The 27,815-nt window shown below is 40.5% G+C and overlaps 1 protein-coding gene across 2 annotated transcripts in view; it reads left to right on the forward strand.

Annotated features, from left to right (window-relative positions):
• Positions 1-27,815, forward strand: part of DENND5A (DENN domain containing 5A) — a 107,843-nt gene that overhangs the window by 14,563 nt on the left and 65,465 nt on the right. For both annotated transcript variants that reach the window (XM_084854519.1, XM_084854528.1), the window contains exons 2-8: positions 10,761-10,832; positions 11,412-11,521; positions 13,827-14,487; positions 17,981-18,168; positions 20,216-20,533; positions 22,076-22,291; positions 24,951-25,185. In XM_084854519.1, the coding sequence (XP_084710645.1) occupies positions 10,761-10,832; positions 11,412-11,521; positions 13,827-14,487; positions 17,981-18,168; positions 20,216-20,533; positions 22,076-22,291; positions 24,951-25,185 (1,800 nt within the window). The remainder of the gene's footprint in view (positions 1-10,760; positions 10,833-11,411; positions 11,522-13,826; positions 14,488-17,980; positions 18,169-20,215; positions 20,534-22,075; positions 22,292-24,950; positions 25,186-27,815) is intronic.

Raw genomic sequence — 27,815 nt, forward strand, 5'->3', positions numbered from 1 at the left:
ATTCTGGAGCAGATGATAAAGCAAGCCATCTGTAGGCACCTTGAAAACAATGCAGTGATTACTCGAAGCCAACATGGATTTGTCAAGAACAAATCCTGCCAGATGAATCTGATCTCATGTTTTGATCAGGTCACCTCCCTTGTGGACTGTGGGAATGCTGTAAACATAATATACCTCGACTTCAGCAAAGCTTTCGACAGAGTGCCCCATGATATCCTGATGAGCAAACTAGCTCAAAGTGGGCTAGATGAAACAACGATCCGGTGGATCTACAGTTGGCTACAGAATCAGACTCAAAGAGTGCTTATCAATGGGATCTTCTCAAACGGGGAGAGGTAATGAGTGGGGTACCGCAGGGCTCCGTCCTGGGCCCATTGCTCTTCTACATTTTTATTAATGACTTGGGGGAGGAAGTGCAGGGGATGCTGATCAAATTTGCAGATGACACAAAATTGGGTGGGATAGCCAATACCTTAGAAGACAGAAACAAAATTCAAAGTGATCTTGATAGACCGGAGCGCTGGGCAGAAAACAACAGAATGACATTTAATAGGGATAAATGCCAAGTTCTGCACCTAGGAAAAAGAAACCAAATGCACAGTTACAAGATGGGGGATACATGGCTCAACAATACTATAATCGAGAAGGATCTTGAAATTGTTGTCGATCACAAGCTGAATATGAGCCAACAATGTGATGTGGCTGCCAAAAAGGCAAATGCTCTTTTGGGCTGCATTAATAGAAGCATAGCTTCCAGATCCCGGGAAGTAATAGTTCCCCTCTACTCAGCACTGGTTAGGCCTCATCTGGAGTACTGTGTCCAGTTCTGGGCACCGCACTTGAAGGATGCAGACAAGCTGGAGAGGGTTCAGAGGAGGGCAACAAAGATGATCAGGGGACTAGAAACAAAGCCCTACGAAGAGAGACTGAAAGAACTGGGTATGTTTAGCCTTGAGAAGAGACGACTGAGGGGAGATATGATAGCGCTCTTCAAGTACTTGAAAGGTTATCACAGAGTGGAAAGCCAGGATCTTTTCTTGATCATGCCAGCCTGCAGCTCATGGAATAATGGGCTCAAGTTACAGAAAGCCAGATTCTGGCTGAACATCAGGAAAAACTTCCCGACTGTTAGTGGAATACAACAATGGAACCAATTACCTAGGGAGGTAGTGGGTTCTCCCACACTGGAGGCATTCAAGATGAGGCTGGACAGCCATCTGTTGGGGATGCTCTGACTTGGATTCCTGCATTGAGCAGAGGGGGTTGGACTCGATGCTCTTGTAGGCCCCTTTCAACCCTACTATTCTATGATTCTATGAAGTGGGCACAGAATGCTGACTGAATATAGTTATTATTTTGTTTATTTGCTACATTTATAGCCTACCTTTTCCTTCAAGGAGTCCAAGGCAGCATATATGAACCTCCTCTCCATTTTTTCTTCACAACAACCCTGTGAGGTAGGTTAGGCTGAGAGTCAGTGACTGGCCTAAAGTCATCCAGTGTGCTTCCAGGCTGAGTGGGGGATTGAACCCAGTTCTCCCCAGTCCAACACTCTGACCAGTACACCATACTGGCAGGGTGGAAATAGAAACCACTGGGGAGGGAGAATAGAATGGAATGGCTGAACAGAAGCACTCCACACTACCACGTTTTGTTGCAGGCACTACATGTTAGTTCTATTCCTTATTCACAGACGTGTAAAAACCAGATTGAAGGAGTTAATCAAAATGCCAAATGTTATTGCCTGATCTTTGGTAAAAATTGTAAAATAGGGAAAACTATCTTATTGTCCAGCAAAGCTTAAATTAAGATGTGTATAGGCATTTTAACTGCTCTGTGCCACCTCTGAGAATTGAATATTCCTAGAATTCATTTTATTACCAATTAGTAGATGAGATTAGAGACAGAATGTGGTACTGAACACTGTGCAAACCTGGGATGCAGATGCTATATAAAGGCAAAGAGGAAGGAAAGGACACAGATTGGTAAGAGTACTGAGAATGACATACAAAAGCTAACTAGTTTAGGAAGAAAGTGCAAAAAATATGGCAAGGCTATAGCCCCCCCTGCGTAGTAGAAGACATGAAGTTTGTTTTGCACACTTGAAAATGACTGGTTCTGGGCACTGTTAGAAGCTTGATGGCAGTTAGTGATGATGAGTAGCAAGTTAAGCCTTGAGAGGGTTCTACCATTAAAAGAGGTCCAAAATAATTGTAAATAAATACAAACATCGTAAATAAATTAGCTGAAATTTGGTGAACAGTTGTAGGGACTCCAGGACCTTTTTTGCCTCTTAAAAAAAGATCTGATTATTTGGAGGCAGTATTCATCTGCAGTGGAAACATAATTAGTTTTTATTAAGACTATCTTTCCCCGAATGATCTCTAAAAGGCATAGTTCTAAATCTAGCCCAGAACAACCTTGGCTTTCCTTCCCCTTTCTTATAAGAATATACACTTATGAAACAAAACAGTCTAACGTGCCTTCTAATCTTTACAAAGCAAGCTGATACATGTGGAGGTATATTGGGTCCTGATTCTGATGTTTGGGGTCAGTAAAGTTACTCATGGAATAAGGCTCTGTTAATTCTGAAAAACTCTTCCAGGCTTTTATCATTATAAACTAATTGCGTTCCATGAAATGCCATCATGGCTGGCAATGGTGGTGGATATTCTTTGTTGGGCTCTTTTTCCACCTCTCTTGCATCAGTCCCTCTCACTGTGCTGCTACTGCAACCTGCCCTGGGGAGAGGATTCCTCAAGATAGTACTGGATATTCAGATAATCTAGTTTGATTTCTTGTTCAAGATGGCACTACTCTACAGGAATCAAAGCACCTGCCATCTTAAAGTCTGTTCAATTCCTGCAGCAGAGCAAGGTGCAGTAGTAAAGAAGGGGAGCAGGACTTCCTGGTATTTTCCACTTGGCTGGCTGCCTAGAACTGGAGGAGTTCTAACTTGTTGCTAATGACAAGGGCACTAACAAATTAGCTTGTCTTTTTAATTGGTATCACGTTCAGTAATGGGGTTAACATGTAATTGGTCAGTCTTAAAGCTTGCTATGTGGGAGAGAGAAGAATGTATTGTTAGGACAGAAATTACATAAATATAACTCATTTGGTTGCCAGTCATACTAGGGTGTTTAAAAACCCCATTGGCTTTCTAGGTAAACATTGCTACCAGATTCCTTAAGTGGGTATAATGACTTAATTCAACTTAAGACTGAGTTGGATCATTAGGGTGTCTACATTACGGACCATTTTTAAAAAAAAGGAAAACCCCTAACCATAATTTTGGGTCTATATGTCATAAGAAACAATTAAATAATATATTTTGACATCTTGATTTTTAACTGCTATTTTAAGTGGATCAGATTTATTGAGAGTCAGTGCATGGATAAATATAATAACTATTTGCGATCACTGTTGCATGAGCAAGCTACCTTTATTGCATCTTCAATTTGTTTGTAACTGAGGCCTTCTAAAAATGTGATGCTAGTGCGTTAGTGAGCAAAATGGGGAACTGATAAAGTATAGCCAAACAGATGATTTGACTCTCTGAACACTTCTGTCAGGTTATATTATTTGCCCTTTTATTTATTTTATGGCACAAATATGTACCATAAAAATTATCTAGACATAGAAATGGAACAAATAAACCCTTCTGTTGTGTAACAGACTGAAAATAAGTCTGCCTGATAAGCAGTTGGCCTTTTGGAAAACACAAGGGAAAGGCAAGGAATGACACATCTTAACCAATTCTTGACATTGGTTCATATCTCTTCTCAGCCATGAAGTTGGTCTGCTGGAACAAAATGTGACCTTCCAGAGGCAGCCCACACACACCCTAAAAAGTTCCCCAGGTGGGGTTGACTTCTGGAGCATCAACCCCTGAGGCATGAAGGGCTTCCACTGGAAGGAAATGTCACTCTCCTCCTCTGGTGTGCACATTGACACTTAGTGTATTACGGGGCCTGTATTGCCATACATTTTAATTATTTGGACTTTTTGCAGAGATTTTTGGCCAGCTTCAAAGTCCTGTGGCAACTTTGGCCTTTGTAAATACAACTCCTAGAGATGCCTTTGCTGACTATTGGATGTTTTCATTTATTGATGCTTTAGTTCAGTTGGTGGCTAAATCAAATTCAGCTTCATAGTGATCCATGCTAGGCAACCTTTAAGAGATTGAAGTATTGCCCTCCCGTATGGATATATTTAGCATATGCACAAATGTGTTTCTTGTGGTGTATTTAGAAAACAACAACAACACATAGGGTTATATCGAAAAGCCTCCACCCAATTTTCAGTAATACACTCTCCCTCTGCAGCCTTCTGTACCACATGCCAGACCTTTTCTAAGGTTCCTATGACCCCAGGAGAGACTTTGTTTCAGTGGGAAGAAGGGGTTGGAAACGCATCCAGTTTGCAAGCATCCTTGTGTTCAACATCAGTTCTATCCAATGTTAGTCCTGCTTAGAGTAGACCCATTGAAATGAACAGGACTTAAGTTAGACTAATATTGAATGCAACCCATTGAACACAACCCATTATTTTATTGGCATTTTTTGTCTTCCCTGTTGTATTTATATTTATTGTGAGTCTGTATGTGACAGTTATCCATAATCAGTAAGTCTCAGATTCTCTGGGCCCAATCTGCCTTTTTAGGCAGTTCAGTAATCTTTTATTTTAAAGTGATGACCAAGTGAGCTGCTGTCAGTAAGTTCTGAATTAGGTTTTTTTTTAATGGAAGCAGCTTATTATCACCATCATTTATACATTCTAGCAGCATCATTAATGGATCAAAACTCAGCTCCTACTTAGCCATTCTTGTAACATTACAATGTATCATTTATCAAATTGTGCATCTTAGAATAGGTCCATGGTGGATCTCTGTTTATGTTAAATAACAAAAGCTTAACATTTGAAAAAGATTTATTTTATATTGACACATAACTTTGAGGTGCCTGACAGTATAACTTCCCAGTTTTCCTCTGTTATTTCCCTTTGTTCCTGATTGGTCATTTAGGTTGTTTTAATACCCTGCATTTCCTGGAGTAATACCTGATATATTTGTGATACCAGTCCTTTACTCACCAAGAATTTTTCCAGATGGACAGCTTCTAGTGCTACCTATCAATAGACAATGTGCAGCCATCCTAACTTTCCTTCTTAATGGATTTTTTTGATGGAAAGAAAAAAGATGGAAGCAGTGGTGGGAAAAAATGGGAAGGGTTACAAATGGAAGGTAGGGTTGTCTGGACTTCCCATAAAATTCTGTGAATGAGACAGGGCAATTGCATGATAAAAGCCTTGTCCGGAAGCACCCCAAGTCATCCACTTGAAATAGATATTCAAAAGACATTAACAGCACAATCCTTTACATGTCTACTCAGAAGTAGTACCCATTGGGTTCACTGTGGCTTAATCCTAGGTAAGTGAATACAGGATTGCAGCCTAAGGCTTAAATCTTATACCTACTTACCTGCGGGTAAGTCCAATTCAACTCAACAGGACTTACTTCTGAGGAGACATGTTTAGGATCACAGGGTAAGGATAATTTGTAAGAGAAGTAAAGAATTCTTTTCAAGGCCCTGTATTTGTAGATATTCCAACCATGGTAAGGAAATCTTGGAAGATAGTTGTACCTTTCATTTTTCTAATCAGTTTTTAAAGTAGATTTGTATTATGTATCTCCAGTCCTGTGGTAACGAACATTTTTGTAAAAACAGTAAATGCCCTGGAAATTCTCTTGAGCTTTTTCACTAAACACAGAAGTGTAATCTGGAATAATTTTACATTGATAAAGAGTAGAACTCAGCAACAATTACAAAATCAGTCTCTTTTGCCTTGTAATTATGTATTGGAGAGTAAATGAAGTATTGAAATGGCTTACCATATGATCCCATTTTGCAGGTGGTGATAAAAGCTTTGAGTTCATTTGAAGCATGGTGTTTCATGTAATTTTACTGTATTGTTATAGCAGCTGCCACCCTTCACATACCTGTTTTCCTATTCATTTGATGAAGGTGACAAAGTTTATTTTTGGAGTAAAAAATGTCTTAATTTAGAAAGCATCTGCATTCATAAGAAGTAAATGCTTCTTATGCCGTAAAATCCTATTGGACCATCATTCCTGGACCCTTTTATTAAATACCCTGTGGTATATTTCTTGATTAAGATTCTCAAATAGTGTTTGAGGCTGCTCTCAGTCTTGAATTTGAAACTTCCATTTGGACAGGCAGTATACCTTTTTGATTACTACATATTGGGAAGAAACATCTCTCTAATGTCTGGTTATCTCTCTAATGTCTTGGGGGTGAGCTTTACCAGGGTATATAGTTGTTGTTGTTGTTCAGTCGTTCAGTCGTGTCCGACTCTTCATGACCCATGGACCATAGCACGCCAGGCCTTCCTGTCCTGCGCTCTCTCCCGGAGCGTGCTCAAGTCCATATTCATTGCATCAGTGATGCTCTGCCGTCCCCTTCTCCTTTTGCCTTCAGTCTTTCCCAACGTCAGGGTCTTTTCCAGAGAGTTTTCTCTTTGCATTAGGTGGCCAAAATATTTGAGCTTCAGCTTCAGGATCTGTCCTTCCAAGGAGCATTCAGGGTTGATTTCCTTTAGAATGGACTGATTTGACCTCCTTGCAGTCCAGGGGACTCGTAAGAGTCTTCTCCAGCACCACAGTTCGAAAGCATCAATTCTTTGGCGCTCAGCCTTCCTTATAGTCCAGCTCTCACAGCCATACGTTACTACTGGGAAAAGGGTATATAGTAGCTGCTGTAGAAGAATATAGGCTAGATAAACTTGTGGTGTGACACAGCATGACAATATTTTGAACATTTTATTTGAACTTTAACACAGTAAAATCCTTTGGGATGTTGGTAAACAGGCAGGGGTTGGCATTGTCAGCCACATGCTAAGCCCCACATCCCCAGTAGGGGACCCACTATCTATCCTTGGAGCCTCCTGGCCTTCCTGCTCCTAGATTACTGCCTGTTCACCAACCCTCTCAAAGCAAACAAGGAATGAGAAGAATGAGGAAGAACAATAATCTGCATGGCTTGGCCCCTGTGGATTGGCCCAAAGGAGAATAGGCAGTGGTAACAGTGGTGTGAAGGAGGAAGTAGGCATATTTGGGGGTGGGGTTGTCACTGAGAGCTTCTTGGCCAAGGGCCCTTCAGAACTTGAAAGCAGCACTGCAGGCAAGTTATTTATATTTTTATACAGAAAAGCAAATCTTAAAAGAGGGTTTATCTTGAATTCTATTTTGTGAACGTTAATGGTTTTATTGATTGTTATTAGTCTGTCAGCTGAATACAACATACAAGTTAACACCAAAAGAAATTACATAGCAGAACTCACTGTTTCTATGTTTTTTGCAAGGTGTTTGTCTTCACTGTGAAACATCAAATATACAGACCTCACTTCGTGTTTTTTAAAATACTGCATGTTGTCTGGGGGCAAATGTACACTACCATTTTATCCCAGCATTGTAAAGTCTGGCTCACTCACACAGCATATGATGCACTCCCCAACCTGTTGTCCTGATGATTTGTTGTTGTTCAGTCGTTAAGTCGTGTCCGACTCTTCGTGACCCCATGGACCATAGCACGCCAGGCCTTCCTGCCTCCGCTCTATCCTGGAGCGTGCTCAAGTTCATTTTCCTGATGATATTTCTCCCTAAATATTCTATTTTTTCCAAACTACTCTTTTCAGTGACTGCAGTTTCCATACACTACCAGATCATGAGTGTGCCAGTCCACAGCAATATAACTCTTAGTAGTGAGAATGGCTTTCAGGCTGTAGAATCTGTTTTGCAACATTATCCCCCACACAAGCTTCTCCCCATCCCCATGTCTGTCTCCTCCTCCCCCCCCCGCTCCACCCTCCCAAGATTTTGATTCTGGGGCATCCTGCAGCTGCTTGGATAGATGGAAGGACAGCCTGCTTGCAAGAAGGGTTGGGGTTGCTGCATCTCCATTGAATGCTGTGGGGGATCACAATGAAAAAAGAAAGGAAGGAGGAGGGGAAATAAAAGGAAAAGCAAAGAAATGGAATTTCTTTGCCTAGTGGGATCAGGGCCTGTAAAGGGTTGATTACACAAAAGAACTATACAGGAAAGATCTGAATGTCCCTGATAGCCATGATAGTGCGGTCGCTGAACTTGAGCTGGACATCCTAGAGAGTGAAGTCAAGTGGGCCTTAAGAAGCATTACTAACAACAAAGCTAGCGAAGATGATAGTATTCCAGCTGAGCTATTTAAGATCCTAAGAGATGATGCTGTTAAAGTGCTGCACTCAATATGCCAGCAAATTTAGAACACTCAGCAGTGGCCACAAGACTGGAAAAGGTCAGTTTACATTCCATTCCAAAGAAGGGCAACGCCAAAGAGTGTTCAAACTACCATACAATTGCGCTCATTTCACATGCCAGCAAGGTGATGCTCAAAATCCTACAAGCTAGGCTTCAGCAGTATGCGAACCGAGAACTACCGGAAGTACAAGCTGGGTTTCGAAGAGGCAGAGGAACTAGAGATCAAATCGCCAACATTCGCTGGATCATGGAGAAAGCAAGAGAATTCCAGAAAAATGTCTATTTCTGCTTCATTGACTACGCTAAAGCCTTTGATTGTGTGGATCACAACAAACTCTGGCAAATTCTTAAAGAGATGAGAGTACCAGACCACCTTACCTGTTTCCTGAGAAACCTGTACGAGGGTCGAGAAGCAACATTAAGAACTGGACATGGAACAACCGATTGGTTCAAAATTGGGAAAGGAGTATGACAAGGCTGTATATTGTCACCCTGCTTATTTAACTTATATGCAGAGTACATCATGAGAAACGCCGGGTTGGATGAATCACAGGTCAGAATTAGGATTGCCAGGAGAATTATCAACAACCTCAGATACGCAGACGATACCACCCTAATGGCAGAAAGCGAAGAGGATCTAAAGAGCCTCTTGTTGAGGGTGAAAGTGGAGAGTGCAAAAGCGGGTTTGAAACTCAACATTAAAAAATCTAAGATCATGGCATCTGGTCCCATCATTTCCTGGCATATAGAAGGGGAAGAAATGGAAGCAGTGACAGATGTTATTTTCTTGGGCTCCAAGATCACCACAGACGGTGACTGTATCCATGAAATTAAAAGACGCTTGCTCCTTGGGAGGAAAGCTATGGCCAACCTAGACAGCATAGTAAGAAGCAGAGACATCACCTTGCCGACAAAGGCCCGTATAATCAAAGCTATGGTTTTCCCAATAGTAACATATGGCTGTGGGAGCTGGACTATAAGGAAGGCTGAGCACCTAAGAATTGATTCTTTCGAACTGTGGTGCTGGAGAAAACTCTTACGAGTCTCCTGGACTGCAAGGAGGTCAAATCAGTCCATCCTAAAGGAAATCAACCCTGAGTGCTCATTGGAAGGACAGATCCTGAAGCTGAAGCTCAAATATTTTGGCCACCTAATGCGAAGAGAACACTACTGGAAAAGACCCTGATGCTGGGAAAGACTGAAGGCAAAAGGAGAAGGGGACGGCAGAGGGTGAGATGGCTAGATAGCATCACCGATGCAATGAATATGAACTTGAGCACACTCCGGGAGAGAGAGGTGGACAGGAAGGCCTGGCGTGCTGTGGTCCATGGGGTCACGAAGAGTCGGACACGACTTAACGACTGAACAACAACAACAGGCAGGAGGTGGAGGGATTTGCAGGCAGAAAATCCTTGATTTTTTAGGAAGACTATTTTCCATTACACACCTACAAAATTGCACAGCTATGAATAACCACGCGATATAACCTGCAGTCTTGTTCCAGACTTCATTTTTAAAAAGGAACTTGAAATGGCAGCATGACCTCCCACTTTTCCTGCAATTACAGTGGTATAAACACAACACATAAATCACATGACCTTGCAGACTCCTCCTACTTCTCCCACAATTACAATTCTATGGATTGATGTGTGGCCCTTGACTGCATTACAAGCACAGTAAATACTACACTGTTCAATAACGTGCCCACAGAACAGTATTTGCATTTGGAAAAACGATGCCAGTATAGCAGCTTCCTTGAATACGAGCTCAGCCTAGCCAGTTCAACACTGATAATAGTGGCAAACACACCAGATTCTGTTGCTAAAATATATCCAGTTGATCAAACTTGGCTGCCAGTCTTATTTGCACATATCTGTGGATTAGCCAGGCTCTCGCAATTTCAGAACAGCACCTTAATTGTGGAGTGGGGAAAACTGCATCAAGAAAAGGATCCCACAAGAAACTTTGAATGTGATTTTGCTTCCCATTAATTTCACTCAAAGGACAAAACCATCACATTGCTTATCCCTAATAAGTTAACTAACTAATTACACTTACGAGACTAAAGATGAATATTTATTTAGGTAGTTAACTTAGATAGTTCTCATTTGGTGCTTAAACATCTGCTTTAATGTTAATATCCAGTTTTTAAAGGGAGTGTTTATGTAACCTACCTAGGTTGACATCATGAATATAGGAAATACCTTTGCCCTCATGTATGGGAATTGCCAGCTTCATAGTTTTCTGTGAATTCCATTAATCATTACTATAATCATTCTATAGTCTGATTTTTTTTTGATAATCTAGTAAAGCATGCAGTTGGAAAATATGACTGAGTCAGACCTATCGGAGGTTTTTTTTTAAGGAATTGTTTAGAACATACCTGTAGTTATAATAAGCATTTACGCTATTAAATTATAATGCAGTGTTCTTTTTATTTGTTATATAGCATTATGCCAGTATATACAGGCCTCTAAAGCCCAAGATGGTGGTGGCCGTTTCATTTCAAGTTCAGCAGAAGGTAAAACAAAATCAGGGAAAAAATAATCAAAACTTTGATTCATATGGATATTTCTTCTCTAGTGTTTCTGTCCCTTGACCACTTTGTGCTTTCTAGATTTCCCTTCACAGATGATCTGTGTAACAGATGATGGATTCCAGGCTTAAATACAAAGTAAAACTATTAACATTTGTGTTGTGTGCATTTAAACTTTTTGCTTAGCTTTTGCATTGTTTATCTGTGTGTGCATTTCCTAGATTACTTTTAAAACAGGCTTTTTTTGTTTTGGTTTATTTGCTTGTGCAAATAAACAAGCACATAGCTCCATAAAATTCTGAAACAAATGAAGGCAATAAAGTAGTTTGGGTTGCAGTTATTTAAGGAAATGCACAGATAGATAACTGTATGCAAAGTACTGTCAGTACTATAACCTCATTCTACCTATTCTCTCTTGCTAATCAGTACTTGCATTTCCTGTTTCTTTAAAGGAAATATTTGAACTTAATCCTATTGCTTCCTAATAATGTGCTTTCTGGCATATACACAAAAAAGCTTGAATTAAAATACTGTGATTGACTTCACTTCTTTTTCATTTTTTAGGTGAAAATTTTGAACAAACTCCACTAAGACGCACATTCAAGTCCAAAGTTCTTGCTCGTTATCCCGAAAATGTGGAATGGAATCCTTTTGATCAGGATGCAGTAGGAATGGTTGGTAACTTGTTGTGTTCTTAATTTTCATTGTTCTTGCATTACTATGGTCTCGTCCAGGCTAAGAACATAAGAATAATGCTGGATCAGACCAAATGCTTGCCTAGTCCAGCATTCTTTTTCCACAGTGGCCAGCCAGGTGCTGATGAGAGGCCCAGAAGTAGGACACACATGTGACAGTACCCTCCCATCTGAGCTCCCCAGTAACTGGTATTGAGAGACATACTTCCTCTGATAATGGAAGTAATACACAGCCATCATAACTAGTAGACATTGAAAGCATTAACCTCTAGGCTATAATATTCTTGCTTATATGTTGCTCCAGAAGGCATATTTATGTAAACTAGCTCCTAGAAAGTGTGCTGTCAGGAATCAAACAGATCACCAGAGCCTTAACAGAAAATACACTTTTATTTCAACTACAACACAGCCTAGAACATGACTGACAGAGAGAGAGAGAGAGTGATACATGCATGCACGCGCACATGCGCACACACACACATTCTGTAGGGACAGGAAGCTTCTCAAAGATTCTCACATAAATCACACAGGCATAATGTTTCCCAGTTTCTTAACCTTGGTGTCTGCCTGCATATCTTCTGTCTCCCACCCTCGTGTATTTGCAATAAGGCTAGTGCATGGCACAAGATGGCCTAACTGGTATTGTATCATAAACTTCAATGTACTACCCGTCTACTGATGTGTGAGTTACTTGAGCTTGAAGCTTTATTAATCTAGGGCCAAAGTACATTATGGCAGCAGGTTTGTCAGTTTAAATATGGATCAATCTCAATCACATAGAAAGGGATAAGAGAGGACCCATTTTGAAAAGCAAAAAGAGCATGTGGATGAGGAGTACAGAACCCACTCCACCAGCCCACATCTTATTTGCCTGTAATATGTTCCCCAAGTGCCTTTCTCCATAGCTGAATTCTAATACTGGAAATGTGGTTGTCTGGGAGAAAACTACTTAAGGACAGAGTTGCAGAGAGGTTAGCCATTGGTGGTGGTGGGCAGAGTTCTGTACTCTTCATCTGTATGTCCCTTTTGTGTAAAAGTGAAGGCTCCACCCTGTCTTCTACACAAGTGGGCCAGAATTTAGTTATAATACATATATCAATTTAGTTCAGCACTTTCGTGGCTTTTATCTATGGAAGAAGTATGAATTATATTGTTGCAGAGTCTATTTCCTCAGTGATAACATTATTTCCTTTGCAGACATTACTGCTGAGACAAACTAAGAACATCTCTCCTATCAGTATTTTCCTTTATTTGCAGAGGAAAAAGCATTCTAAGAATTGGAAAAGTTTACTCTAAATTCTGAAAATAGGTTTTTCACAAATATGTATTAAATTTTGTTAGGAACAGAATGTGAGAGAAATAAATCATATATAAAAATTGGAAAAAGATTTTAGCATAAAATATGTTTGGATTTTAAAAATTCAGTATACAGAACAATTCTGTACATGACTACTTAGAAGTAAGTTGACTGGGGCTTACTCTCAGGTAAGTGGGTATAGGATTGCAGCGTTAGAATCAAATTATACCCTTCTCCATCTGCTCTAGAAGGGTTGGGGGACCTTTCCTCCAGAACAGTGTGGAAGGTGGCACACATAGCTGTAGTGGGAATGGGGAATTGGTGAAAAGTGCTTCTGTCTTCCAATCAAAAGCTTATCACAAGCAAAGGGGCACAATTGGATACAGTCCAGTGTCCCAGTTTATAATTAGTTTGAACATAAGTGAAACTTGTTATAAAATGGCCATCTTACTCCTTGGAATATAGCAAAAATACATAATTGAGTGTTGATGGTTAGATTTTGTTATAACGTTCACTTTTTACCCTGTGATCATTATGTAATAAAGCTGGCATTTTTTTATTTTGGAAAATGATAACTGAGACTATATCAAATACGTATTGACTGTACTGATCATATCGTTTTTTCTTTTTTGTTGTTATTAGCTGTCCTGGAAGCATTTATGTATGGAAGATGTGGGATATAAACTTAATAACTTAATAATACATGTTTGCTTAATTTTGTTCAGGATGAAAATTTGCATAAATTAGTCCTAAATCTTTGATCAGTTGCTAGGTTAATTCTTGCCAGGCATTCAGAAAGACTTCCTCCAAAACCGGAATGGTTATAAAAAGTCTCAACAGTCACGTTGTTAGTTAATGTAATGGTTTATTAAAGAGCTCAAGTTAAATTAATAACATTAAATATAGTTTGTAGTCTTACTGGAAAATATGGGCCAAAATTATTAAAGCAATATATAATTTTTTTCTTCAATCTCTTTTTCCCCCCAGCTATGTATGCCTAAGGGTCTATCTTTCAAGACACAAGCTGATGCCAGAGAACCTCAGTTCCATTCATTTATAATTACCCGTGAAGATGGCTCACGGACATTTGGGTTTTCTCTGACATTTTATGAGGAAGTTACCAGCAAACAAATCTGTAGTGCAATGCAGACATTGTATCATATGCACAATGCGGAATATGATATTCTTCATACTCCACCTACAAATGATAAAGATAACTGTAGCACCATAGAAGACTGTAATGGCACCTCTGTATCAAAGCTACAGCGATTTAACTCGTATGATATTAGTAGAGACACTCTCTATGTCTCTAAGTGCATTTGTCTGATAACTCCCATGTCTTTCATGAAGGCATGTAGGAAAGTGCTCGAGCAACTTCACCAAGCTGTAACTTCACCTCAACCACCACCATTACCTTTGGAAAGCTTTATCTACAACATACTCTATGAAGTTCCTCTTCCTCCAGCAGGGAGATCCCTAAAATTTTCAGGGGTTTATGGACCAATTATCTGCCAGAGGCCAAGCACCAATGAACTGCCATTATTTGACTTTCCAGTTAAAGAAGTTTTTGAGTTACTTGGAGTGGAGAATATAGTTCAACTCTTCACCTGTGCTCTTTTGGAATTTCAGATACTGCTTTATTCACAGCGTGAGTATAGTCTCTAGAGTTGTCTCAACTAGTGGGCAAAGGGGGCTAGAAAGCACCTAACAGGTCATATTGAAAACCATTTTTAAGTGTGAATGGCTGTTGTTGTTTTTGGTCTTGGGTAAGCTAGTGGTCAGGATTGAAAACATTGTTTTTCACATTTGTCTTCTGTTATCAAATAAAGTATGGAGATCTTATCTTGTCTCAGAGCTGTTTCACATGTTATACAGAATGTATATATTTGAGTCACCCTCTGCTTGTTTTAGAATTCTGTGGAAGGAAGGAAAGTCCCTTCTATGTACCCAGTATAATCTGAGAGAACTGTAAAGACTCACAGGTATTGGCTTACTTAATGCTTGCTTTGCTTCATGCTGAAGCAGAGGAGCCATCACTGCTTTTGGAGGTATTGATCAATTTTTGTCCTAGCTGGCACCTACAGCATATGATTTTTTTAAGGAACAGCTGTTCCCAGAGTAATAAGCAAGCTATAGCTACTTTTAAAAAAGCTAGAAGTTGTGGCTGCTAGACAAGAAATGGATGGATTGGTATGTCTGGCTGTTATTTCTTCACATCCATCAATGTTGGAATCCCATTTGTGAATCCCCTTCCTTTTTCTGTGAACAAAAGAATTATAATAATGAAATGCAAATATGCCCTTGATTTACCTTTATGGTGTAAGAATGATGGCCAAAGTGTGCCAAACTGAGTTTACACATGTCCATATATTGGACTGCAAGTATACATTATCCTGATGACCTCCATGCAAGTGCCTTGGGAGGGCACTGGACTGCTGCTGTACTCCTACAGTGTTTCTGCATTGGGGGCTATATATTTGGCTTCTGAGATGTGCACAATGCAAACAATTACAGCTGCGATGTACACATGCTTCATACAAAACGGTGCCTGCATGAGAGATTGGAGTTGGCAGCAGCCTTATGTGCTCCTAAGGCATGTGTGAAGGCAACCATTAATTCTGAACTGGCATAATTATTATGTCTCTAGATTTTAAGTTCAGAGGGAAACAAAGGGCTAGAGGAGTAGAAAATATTGTGACATGACTGGTGAAAAAGAGCATTGCTCACCTCCTTATATGTGTTAGATAAAGCAATAGCAGGTTCCTTCTTGAATACCAGACAAAAGTTTATTAAGCTGAAGCAATAATAGGTGTTGAATAGAAAATGGAACAGCCTTAAACCAAAACTGTAAGCCTATTTCAGGCTTCTAAATGTACTTATATCTGACCCTATCTGCCTGCAAATCATGGGGTGCTGTTGTACCCTACTTGTACTCTAGAGCTTTATTCTAACCCAAGTAATATTCTGTGCAGAAGGACACTGTTTTGCAGGCTGTGGTCCAGGGCTAGAGGCATGGTTTGCCATACATATTGACCTCACAAATGTTTGTGCTCTGTCTTTGTTGGCATCATCCAGTAGAAATTATCAGAATATAATCCATTCACCTATGAGGGTGTTGCCACTTAGGTTTGCCTTAGTGACCCCCCCCCCCAATATTCTGTGGGGTTAGTTCTTGTATCATCACTGTGCTCCTGGGCCACTTGTGGATTATACAGCTCACACTGGGGATCACAAGCAGGAGGGTACTATTGCACGTATGTCCTACTTGTGGGCTTACTACAGGCCTCTGGTTAGCCACTGTGGGAACAGAATGCTGAACAGGCCTTTGGTCTGGTCAAGCATGACTCTTCTTATGTCCTGGTATCAAGGCTACCAGCCCTTCTGGAGACCTCAGAGAAGCCTGAGTCCCTTTGGGGGTTGGGCTGCATGGCCAGCAGAAACTATTCTCATTTTACCCGTCCTGCCTGGCTACTAAAACACACATTTGTTCTCCCATATCACAGTAAAGGAGGAATATGTTCAACAGTCATCCTTGTTGTATTGACTGAAGTAGTAAGCCTGCCTTTTACTTGATGATGTCATCAACAGGCATTCTGTGTCTTCTACTTGCCCCTTGCATAGCGTCTGTTGCACTGCAGCCCTAACTCCTCCACTCCACTGTGCATTTTTGAGTCAGTTTTAAATAACTGAGGAAGCAATTAGTGCAATCGTATGCATGTTTACTTGGAAGCAAGTCCCATTGAGTTCATTGAAGCTTATTCCCAGGTAAATAGGTGTAGGATTGCATCCTTTAGTGAAGAAAATATATAAATAATACATTGAGTTGGATCCAGAGATCCATTGAATGAGGTTCTGCTCATGCAGTTTTGTCAAGAGACAATTGTCAAGAGACAATTATCACCAAATTTTCTTTGTATACCCTGAAAATTTGCTCCAACTGGTTGGAGGACCTTCCATAAGTGTAGAAGGTGTCATGAGATGCTGTGAGGGAAAGGGAGTCTTGGCAAAAATCATGTTCCTTCCCCCTAGTCCTTCTAGCCCAATTTGCGGAAGGGCTGCTTTGAACTCAAGCCATTGAGTTCACACGAAACTTTCCCCAGCAATCCACATTTATGTTTAGGTACCAAGCATGTACACATTTTCAAACGATATGCTCAATTTTTCTCACATTCAATTTAAGTTTATAAATTGATTTTTAAAAACAAACATGTTTAACTTAAGATATGTGATCATAGTGAGCTGAACAGGTTTGGATAAAAAACAGCCTGAATTGTTTTTTGCAGGTTCAATATTTCCCCCTATTGTATTGTACAGTTCCTCTGTAAAATAAAGATTGGATATGACCTACTCTTGCTCTAATTCCTTCCTCCAAAGTGCTAAAAATATCTCAAGGCTTGAGAATTTATAGTCTTTCTGGGTCCACTAAACCATATGAACATTTGGTGATTATCTGAACTGAACCAAAGACTTGAGATTTCTTGAGATTTTTACAGTGTTCTTGAGATTTTTACAGTCTAATCCTTAGACTTTGGGTTGGGAATAACTCATGGCAGCTGATGCCACAACTGCATTGGGGGCTGCATATTCCGCACGCACCCAGCACATGCCATGGCTCGTCATGGGTTAAATAACCCATGGTGAGCTCAATGTTTCATGCAAACTGGGTCTTTGTCTAGGGTTAATTTGAAATGATAAAAGCTTTCTGTATAAACAAATCACTGCTGTACTCTCTTGCAATTGATTGATATAATGAGGAAAAAGTGCTGTATAAAATCTAAGGATGTACAACCTTATCCACTTCCAGAGCACTGTTCCCCCTCTCCCTGGTCTGTGCACTCGTAACACAGTGGGGTGTTAGGGAGAATGGGAGATTGGTGCATGCTTCACATACGTCCTTCATTCAGTGCAAGGTCCTCTCAAAATAAACTTTGTTCTCTGGATGGTGTTTTGTAGAAAAAATGTTTTGTTTTTATCTTTAGTCTCCACAAAGAAACTCTTAACTGCTGATCTTTTTAGAATCACTGTATTGCGTAATGCCTTGTGTTTGTTGCCTAGTACTCCATGAATGAAGCTTCATTCCGATCACACTTTCACAGTGGTTCTCAAGTGAGTTCTTTTTCTAATGATTTCCTGCTTCTTAGATTACCAGAGGCTGATGACTGTGGCAGAGACAATCACGGCACTGATGTTTCCATTCCAGTGGCAGCATGTGTATGTTCCCATCCTTCCAGCATCTCTCCTGCATTTTCTAGATGCACCTGTCCCTTATTTGATGGGCTTGCACTCTAATGGACTGGATGACCGGTCTAAGCTGGAGCTCCCCCAAGAGGTGAGAAAACTTTTACCTGAGCTAGTTGCTAAACTTTTACTGGTTGCTAAAGAAGTTACAAAGGGGAAGAGCTTGATTTCGTTTTAGACCTCCCCTTGCTATCTAACTGAGTCTCTAGAATGGTCCTTGATTTGGTCTGGGGTGGATTTGGTAGAGGGATAAAATTGTTTCCAGAAATATTGCCCACAATCTTCTGAGTCTATTGTTCAGCTATAAAGGCTAGCAACTTACTTTAAAAATGGAAGGTGATTTCTCATGCTGTTGTATCTTGACCAGTGCCAAATGCTGTTTAAGCCAACCGCTGGAGATTCTTATTTGGATCCAGAGTTTTATTCCATTGTCAAGAGTGTCCTCAAGTGGAGTTCTGCTCAGAACATTCCTGCTGGCGGAAACGGGGGGAGGCAGTCTTTGCCAATTCCTCTCTCACTCTGCATCTCCCTATGCTACCTTCCCCACTGTTCTGGAAGGTCCCCATACCCGCTGGAACAGATTTTTGGGAGACATGGGGCACTGCAGAGGGAAGGAGGAAATGGCAAATATCTCCTTCTCCATTCAGTCAATTCTGCTGAATAAAAAGCCTCCTGCTAATGGAAGGGGCCCTTCTGTCCACAGAAGGCTTTGCTGGATCCATCCCGATGTCACCATTCATCTACAGAATTTTTGTAGTCCGCCCCCTTTTGCTAGGAATATTGCTTCAATAGTGTGTTCAAAGAAATGGAACAGAACTCATCCAGGATGGCGGAGAATTTTTGTTTGTTTGTAAATATATAGCTTGCAGTCACACAAGCTGAAGAGACTTCTTAAGAGATCTAAATATTTTGTATGAAGTGATGGTGAGCAAAAGTATCTCTGCTGCATACACCGAACACTTCTTTAAATGATTTTTTTGTATTTGTAGGATTTTGGCCTTAAATAATTGCTGAAATAATTAGGAACATCAGATTTCATTTAAATAGCTCCTTGGAGAGTAAGACCTGTAAAAACAACAGAGCAGCATGGGCGTATTGGTCCGTTTTCTCTCCTCATGAGTTCTCTTTGAAAACTTCATCCTTTATATCTGATTCTTTTATCATTTTGCTTGTTTATTCCCATCTCTCATGTTGCCTTAAATTTCTTCCTGTCACTTGATTTTTTTTTTTTAAATAACGTGGAACAATTTTATTAAACTTGGTGGGATAGAAGACCATTTGTCTGGGTTTCAAGATGAAGGTGTAGTCTTGTATTGGAATCAGCCCAATGGATATGGGTTATGTTCACAGTGTAAAGACACTTGATGTTTGTAATTGCTTGAATTGTTTGTTTACAGCAAGGAATTATTGTTGAGGTAATCAACAATTCTTCTGTGTCTTCCAAGTGTCCTTTTGGTAAATGCAGGCGACTTTCCTTCCTGTGTTTCAAGTGGAGCTGAAAGGAAAGGGATGTGTGTATTTCCTCTTAATCCATTGTGACCAAGCATTATGCTATATGACTAGTACTAGACAGCATTTTATGAGGGAGTGAAGAAAATATCTCTGAAGTAATGGTCTATGATTTCTGTGGAACTTCCTCCCATGTAAATGTGCATAGGATTGTAGCCTTAATCCTCCCCAGTTAGGCAATTATTCCACTTTCTGGTTCAGGTTCTGGTCTCTCAAATTGTTATATACTTTTCATCATCATCATCATGTTCTATGTACTGTACAAAATAAAAACAATATGGGCATATTACACACACATTGACCTGATCTGCATGATCACCACAGCTTAAACAAGCCACGGTGGCTTGTTTAAGACACAGTGCGTGCCAGGTGCGATTTGAATAATCATCACCCCAGCATGGCTTGTTGTATTGTCCAGACCCAAGTGGCATGGCTTGTTGGAGGGTTAAACAACCGTCAAATAACCCATGGGCTACTGTTGGATTATTTGCTGGTTGTTTAACCCTCTAACAAGCCATGCTGCCAGATTTTTTAAGACACGGTGATCGTGTGACCTGGCCCAGTATGTCACTAGAAGTTTTAATTCTTCTCATGGTTGCTTTTATTTCTCTTCCGGCTTTAATTTTCAGGCAAATTTGTGCTTTGTGGATATAGACAACCACTACGTTGAGCTGCCAGAAGACTTGCCTCAATTTCCAAATAAACTTGAATTTATTCAGGAAGTCTCTGAGGTCCTTATGGCTTTTGGTATTCCCCCTGAGGGAAACCTACATTGTAGTGAAAGTGCCTCCAAAATGAAAAGCCTCAGGACATGTGACATAGTCTCTGATAAGAGAAATGGGAACATAGGAGGACCAACTTTAAATTCTTATGAACTATTGAAAGAAAATGAGACCATAGCAAGACTTCAAGCACTTGTTAAAAGAACAGGCGTGAGCCTAGAAAAGGTAAGTTACATAATATTTATGGGATCTTCAGAATAGAACAGTGCATGACTGAGATTGAATTGTTTTGGAAATTTAGCATCAATTGACATTGCTATTTAGTTCTAATCCCAGTTTTTTTTCATGCTGTCCACTAAACCTATGCAATTTGGAGAAAAGTTTGTCTACTACAGAGATAGTATGGGGCTTATTTCATGAATGTGGCAAGTATGTTCCCTGCAAGCTTTCACAGGTTTAGTTTTTCTTAGTTTCCTGTGAGTTTTTGTTTTAATTTGTAGGTGCTTTAGTACCACTGATTATTCAGTCAGGTCTTCAATGACTTGCTGAAATTGTGACATTGAAAGGGGGTGTTTCAGGCTTTGTGATATGTTAACTTTCCCCTATTATTTACTTATTGCCCTGTTTGTAACCCATTTAACTCCTCTTCTAGAAGGCTGATTTCTGCTTGTGTGGTCAGAATATTCTTATTGTAATTTTTGAGGAGTAAGGGCAACCGGCATGAGAATTTCAAGGGTAAACCTTTGATCAGGATTGGGCAAAACACAACCTGCGTCCGCATGCAGCCTCCCTGGCCATTTTTGCAGTCCTCACTGCCTCCCATTGCTGCCAAAAAAAGTGGCTGTTTGCTGCTGAAATTCAGTGGTGCAGCAAAAAAGGGCCTTTTCCCTTTGTTTGTTTGTTTTTTAAAAAATAAGTTTGCCACCAAAATTTGGCAGCTGGTTTTAAAGAAAAAGAATCTCTTATTTGCTGCTGTATCGTCAGGGCAGAGGTGCAGTCCTCTGTAGGTTATGCTATAAAATACCTATACCTATGCTATACAGTATAAATCTTCTTTAACTTGATTGTCCTGTTTTTTAAACGTGTTATGTTTAAAGTTTGAAATGGAACAATATCTGGAAATTGGCTGCTGGTTATGCCAGTAAACTAACCTTTGTCTTTCTTTTTTTCCTTTGTTTTCAGAGTTAAAAATAAATAAAGCCAAATAAGTAAAAACAAAACTTACGGTCTTGCATCATCATGAAATCTATAAAACTTGGTGAACAGAGACCATCTTTGTATAAAACAATTATCAAATCTGATTTTCCCAAGTTTGAATATAATAAGTGATTTCAGACATTATAGCAGTACTTCAAATTCCTATGGAATCATTTAGCAATGGGACATGGATATTTTCCCCTCACCCAGTAGCGTGCGGTTGCCATCCCATTGGCAGGTAGTTTTGTTAAAGGAGCAGACATGTTCCTTAAATATGAACAAGCACTTTGGCCATGAATTTGATAGACTTGTTTGCAAAGACAATTTCACTTGAAAAAGAGTTTACTCAAAATGCATCAGGAATGCAAGATACTTGTATTTTCCTACACAGATGCTGTTGCTGCCCCACTTTATATTCTGGAAAATATAAAGTGGAAAACACAGCACTATTTGCATAAGCTCTCATAATTGCACTGGATGATAATTATTTATGTGGCTCTGGTCTTTGAAAGTCTTGACCCCTGATAAGTCAAATGCAGAATTGCTATGTGAGTATCTCTTTTCTTACAGGTTGAAGTTCGAGAGGACACTGGTAGTAAGAAGGATCTCAAAGTACAGTGTGATGAAGAAGAGTTCAAGGTTTACCAGCTCAATATTCAAATACGGGAAGTTTTTGCTAATCGTTTCACTCAGATGTTTGCAGATTATGAAGTATTTGTTATTCAGCCCAGCCAAGACAAAGAATCATGGTTTACCAATAGGGAGCAGATGCAGAACTTTGATAAAGTGAGTATGCAAATGCAGACTATGAAAATGAAGGGGAATTCTCATGCAAGAAAAAAAGGAGGGAGGGTGTGTCCATGGCACATTGAGTTCTCCAAACCATGGGTACATGATGTCTGAACTGAGGCACAGAAAGAATGTTCATTTGTAAAGTAGCCATTTATAGCAGTCAACATTAGAATTAATTTTGTTAAGATCAGTGTGATAAATTGAGGGAAGGATACTGTATGATGATTAACACCTTGGAATATTTAATGGGTGAAGTGAATCAGAGATTGTTAAAAGAATAACAAAATATCTGTGTAAATTATGTCTCAGAAGCTACAGCTTATTCTCTTTGTTATAGAGTGATAGGGGCCCTTTCTTCCGCATAGGTTCCTGAATCTGATCATTTTGCCTGGTAAGGGACAAACTAGATGATATGTAAAATGCACAATTTATTTCACATAGGTGAATGGGGGCTTTTTGTTAAATAGCAGCCTCTTGATTACAATCAGGACCATGGTGCATGCAGATAGGGGCTAACTTTTTTCCTTCACACTGTGGTCCTGATGAAAGTCCACCCCCAAGCTGCTTGAGCATGCGAGGGTAGCTGCTTTTGGCACTAGTAGTAGCTGTTAACAGAAGCAGCTGAATGAAGCAGACTGTGTCAGGGGCTCCTTGGAGGCCTCTCTCAGTCTAATCCAGTAGCCAAGTCCAGACACAGACAAAGGAATTCCTTTCAAAGCTTTATTCTTCTTTTACAACTATACTGATTGCAACTAGATCTGAGCAGCACAGTACCTATGCCCTACGTTGGAACAGTTGGTCCCCGTTTGAAAGGGAATTACTGACAGACCCCTGAACTTAAGGACTAGGGAGAGTCCCTCCCCTTTTCCCTTGGATCCTCTGGGCGCAGCCGCTGTTTGCGCGCCAACCTGGCATTACGCCTCCTTTCCGCGCCCTCCATCTGGCGCCACTCTCTGCATCTGCGTCGCGCATCCACCAAGTCTGCTATCTGTGCCTGGTCACTCCCTGGACTGCTAACTAAACTAGGAATGCTGGTGGGAGGAATCTCCGTCAGCTGTTGGTCCTGGGAAAGAGGAGCGCGCTCCTCTTCCAGGAGTGACTGCTCTTCCTCAGAATCAGAGCTACTCTGGGATTCTATGGGCTCAGTGTCCACCCTGACAGACTGAAACCACAAAGCAAGAGCCAGGCAGGATGGGATGAATGACAGAGGAGATTTTGCTTCCTGTTAGCTCTTCAAAAAAAAACATAAAATTCAGCTAGACAGACTTCGGAACCCATCTAGTTGACTTGGTGGCAGTGGCTGGGGACAGCGAATGAGAGGCCATAGGATCCTGTGAATCTATACCTCTCTTCCCCCATCCCTCCCCACTCGTTAGAACATACCCTTCCTGACCTTGCCATGGTCATCTTGAGGTCGCTATTGCGACCTTTGAAGAGCAGCTGTTGTTGCAGTGCCTGCCGTAGCAATGGAGAAGGGGAGGAGGAAGAGGAACAGCCCAGCCTCATATTCTCCCTCCTAAGGTCATAGGAGTGTCTATGGCTTCACGATGGGGAATCCACTATATTCTATGGTCCTTGGGATATAGGGACCATAGGATATAGGAACCATAGGATTGTTCTGTAACTTCTATTCTTAAGATGGTAGGGGCTCCTAGTCCTATTGTCTGCGTAGCTGCAAAGCCTATTCTAACTACTTATATTTCCTTTTGTAAATAAATTAATATGATGGTTTGCCAGGCAAAAAATCAATTTAGCTGGTATATCTCTATTTTAGAATAGAGTGTACATTAAAATAAATATCAAAATAAGTAAATGTAAGATAAAGTAAAATAGAAAATAACCAGTTCATTACCCATGGACACAGTTCACGGAGAAAAATCAAATCTAACAAAAAGTTTAACTTAACTAATTGCATTTATTGAAACATTCAAAGTGTTACATCTTTTTTTCTTTACAAAACTTCCTTAAATACAATGTTCTTGGTGTATACTCCAGGACAGCCACTTCAAGTCCTTGTTGTGGTCCGTTGACAGCTTGAATCTTGAGGTTTGCCAATGAGTGCATACGACTTCTGGCAACATAGATCCCTTCATGATTTGTTTACAGGCTATATGTTACTGCCATATCATTGTACTTTGGCCTGTGCCTCTGTTTATAAAGGCGTACAGAGACTTTTGTGTGTTCATATTTCATTTTGCTCCAATTTGCAATTAATTATGTTTGCTTAATTATACTTGACAGTTTTTGATATTAAAAATAAAACTTTATAGTACATTGTAATAAAAGATAGCCCAATTCTTTTTTTTTTTAAAGAAGCTTTATGGACATAAATGAACTCCTGACTTTGAATGATAGTGAAAACCATTGCTATTCATGGAATCTGCATGTCAAGGGCTTTCCAATGAAGTGTCTTTCATGAGAATCAATGAAAGGAATGAAAGTTGACCACAATTGACCACAATGAAAGGTCAACAGGAAGGCAGTCATAAAGGGATTACTAACTCCTGACTTTGAATTAATTAATTTTTATACATACATACATACATACATACATAGTTTGAATTGTTATATAGATAATTGAAAGCCTTTGTATCCTTTTAAAACAATTTTGTCTCCTTAAATTAGATAAATGCCTTTTCTTTCAATTTATTAGGCATCTTTCTTGTCTGATCAGCCTGAACCTTATTTGCCTTTCCTCTCGAGATTTTTGGAGACACAGATGTTTGCTTCTTTTATCGACAACAAGATTATGTGCCATGATGATGATGATAAAGACCCTATTTTGAGAGTGTTTGATTCTAGAGTGGATAAAATTAGACTGTTAAATGTCCGAACACCAACCTTGCGCACATCCATGTATCAAAAGTGCAATACCATTGATGAAGCGGGTAAGGGCTGTAAATATATCTTTAAAGGGGCTGTAGTAATGTCTACTAATAAAACTGAATTCTTTCCATAAAATTGAGCTTTTGAGAAATGTATCATTTTTTCAATGATAATTACAAATGACACTATCTAAGAGAGTTCAAGTGGAAATATAGATGATGCTTTGCTGTTACTGTGAAGGGTGATACTGGAGCAGTACATTTTAACAATGTAACTGCACATAATATAACCATATCAAGGGAGTTCTTCTTCATGGTCTCTGTGCATCACATGTATCAGCTCTGCACTGGCGCAGACCTAGATTCGGGAACTTTCAATAGCTGAGGCTATTGAGTTTTGGTGGGAATCTCTCCCCCATCATCCCAGTGTGCATGTCCCTAGCAGGTTCTTGCTTATAGAATCATAGAATAGTAGGGTTGGAAGAAGTCTATCAGGCCATTGAGTCCAACCCCCTGCTCAATGCAGGAATCCAAGTCAAAGCATCCCTGACAGATGGCTGTCCAGCTTCATCTTGAATACGTCCAGTGTGGGAGAGCCTACCCCCTCCCTAGGTAATTGGTTCCATTGTCGTATTCCGCTAACAGTCGGGAAGTTTTTCCTGATGTTCAGCCAGAATCTGGGTTTTTGTAACTTGAGCCCATTATTCCATGAGCTGCAGTCTGGGATGATCAAGAAAAGATCCTGGCCTTCCACTTTGTGATAACCTTTCAAGTACTTGAAGAGTGCTATCATAAATCCCCTCAGTCCTCTCTTCTCAAGGCTAAACATGCCCAGTTCTTTCAGTCTCTCCTCATAGGGCTTTGCTTCCAGTTCCCTGATCATCCTTGTTGCCCTCCTCTGAACCCTCTCCAGCTTGTCTGTTGTTGTTCAGTCGTTCAGTCGTGTCCAACTCTTCGTGACCCCATGGACCATAGCACGCCAGGCCTTCCTGTCCTGCGCTCTCTCCCGGAGCGTGCTCAAGTTCATATTCATTGCATCGGTGATGCTATCTAGCCATCTCATCCTCTGCCGTCCCCTTCTCCTTTTGCCTTCAGTCTTTCCCAGCATCAGGGTCTTTTCCAGAGAGTTTTCTCTTCGCATTAGGTGGCCAAAATATTTGAGCTTCAGCTTCAATATCTGTCCTTCCAATGAGCACTCAGGGTTGATTTCCTTTAGGATGGACTGATTTGACCTCCTTGCAGTCCAGGGGACTCGTAAGAGTCTTCTCCAGCACCACAGTTCGAAAGCATTAATTCTTCGGCGCTCAGCCTTCCTTATAGTCCAGCTCTCACAGCCATACATTACTACTGGGAAAACCATAGCTTTGATTAGACGGACCTTTGTCGGCAAGGTGATGTCTCTGCTTCTTACTATGCTGTCTAGGTTGGCCATAGCTTTCCTCCCAAGGAGCAAGCGTCTTTTAATTTCATGGCTACAGTCACCGTCTGCGGTGATCTTGGAGCCCAAGAAAGTAAAATCTGTCACTGCTTCCATTTCTTCCCCTTCTATATGCCAGGAAGTGATGGGGCCAGATGCCATGATCTTCGTTTTTGTAATGTTGAGTTTCAAACCCGCTTTTGCACTCTCGTCTTTCACCCACAACAAGAGGCTCTTTAGATCCTCTTCGCTTTCTGCCATTAGGGTGGTATCGTCTGCATATCGGCGGTTGTTGATAATTCTCCCAGCAATCTTAATTCCGACCTCTGATTCATCCAACCCAGCATTTCTCATGATGTACTCTGCATATAAGTTAAATAAGCAGGGTGACAATATGCAGCCTTGTCGTACTCCTTTCCCAATTTTGAACCAATCGGTTGTTCCATGTCTGGTTCTTACTGTTGCTTCTTGACCCTCGTACAGGTTTCTCAGGAGACAGGTAAGGTGGTCTGGTACTCCCATCTCTTTCAGAATTTGCCACAGTTTGTTGTGATCCACACAATCAAAGGCTTTAGCGTAGTCAATGAAGCAGAAATAGACGTTTTTCTGGAATTCTCTTGCTTTCTCCATGATGCAGCGAATGTTGGCGATTTGATCTCTAGTTCCTCTGCCTCTTCGAAACCCAGCTTGTACTTCCGGTAGTTCTCGGTTCGCATACTGCTGAAGCCTAGCTTGTAGGATTTTGAGCATCACCTTGCTGGCATGTGAAATGAGCACAATTGTACGGTAGTTTGAACACTCTTCGGCATTGCCCTTCTTTGGAATTGGAATGTAAACTGACCTTTTCCAGTCTTGTGGCCACTGTTGAGTGTTCCAGATTTGTTGGCATATTGAGTGCAGCACTTTAACAGCATCATCTTTTAGGATTTTAAATAGCTCGGCTGGAATACTGTCTTCTCCGCTAGCTTTGTTGTTAGTAATGCTTCCTAAGGCCCACTTGACTTTGCTCTCTAGGATGTCTGGCTCAAGTTCAGTGAGCGCACTATCATGGCTATCAGGGACATTCAGATCTTTCCTGTATAGTTCTTCTGTGTATTCTTTCCACCTCTTCTTAATCTCATCTGCTTCTGTTAGGTCCCTGCCTTCTTTGTCCTTTATCATGCCCGTCTTTGCACAAAACGTTCCCTTGAGATCTCCAATTTTCTTGAAGAGATCTCTAGTCTTTCCCATTCTGTTGTTTTCCTCGATTTCTTTGCATTGTTCATTTAAGAAGGCC

This window comes from Heloderma suspectum, chromosome 1 (genome assembly GCF_057233095.1).
Source record: "Heloderma suspectum isolate Gila_16-S chromosome 1, 16-S_ref, whole genome shotgun sequence".
NCBI lineage: Eukaryota > Metazoa > Chordata > Lepidosauria > Squamata > Helodermatidae > Heloderma > Heloderma suspectum.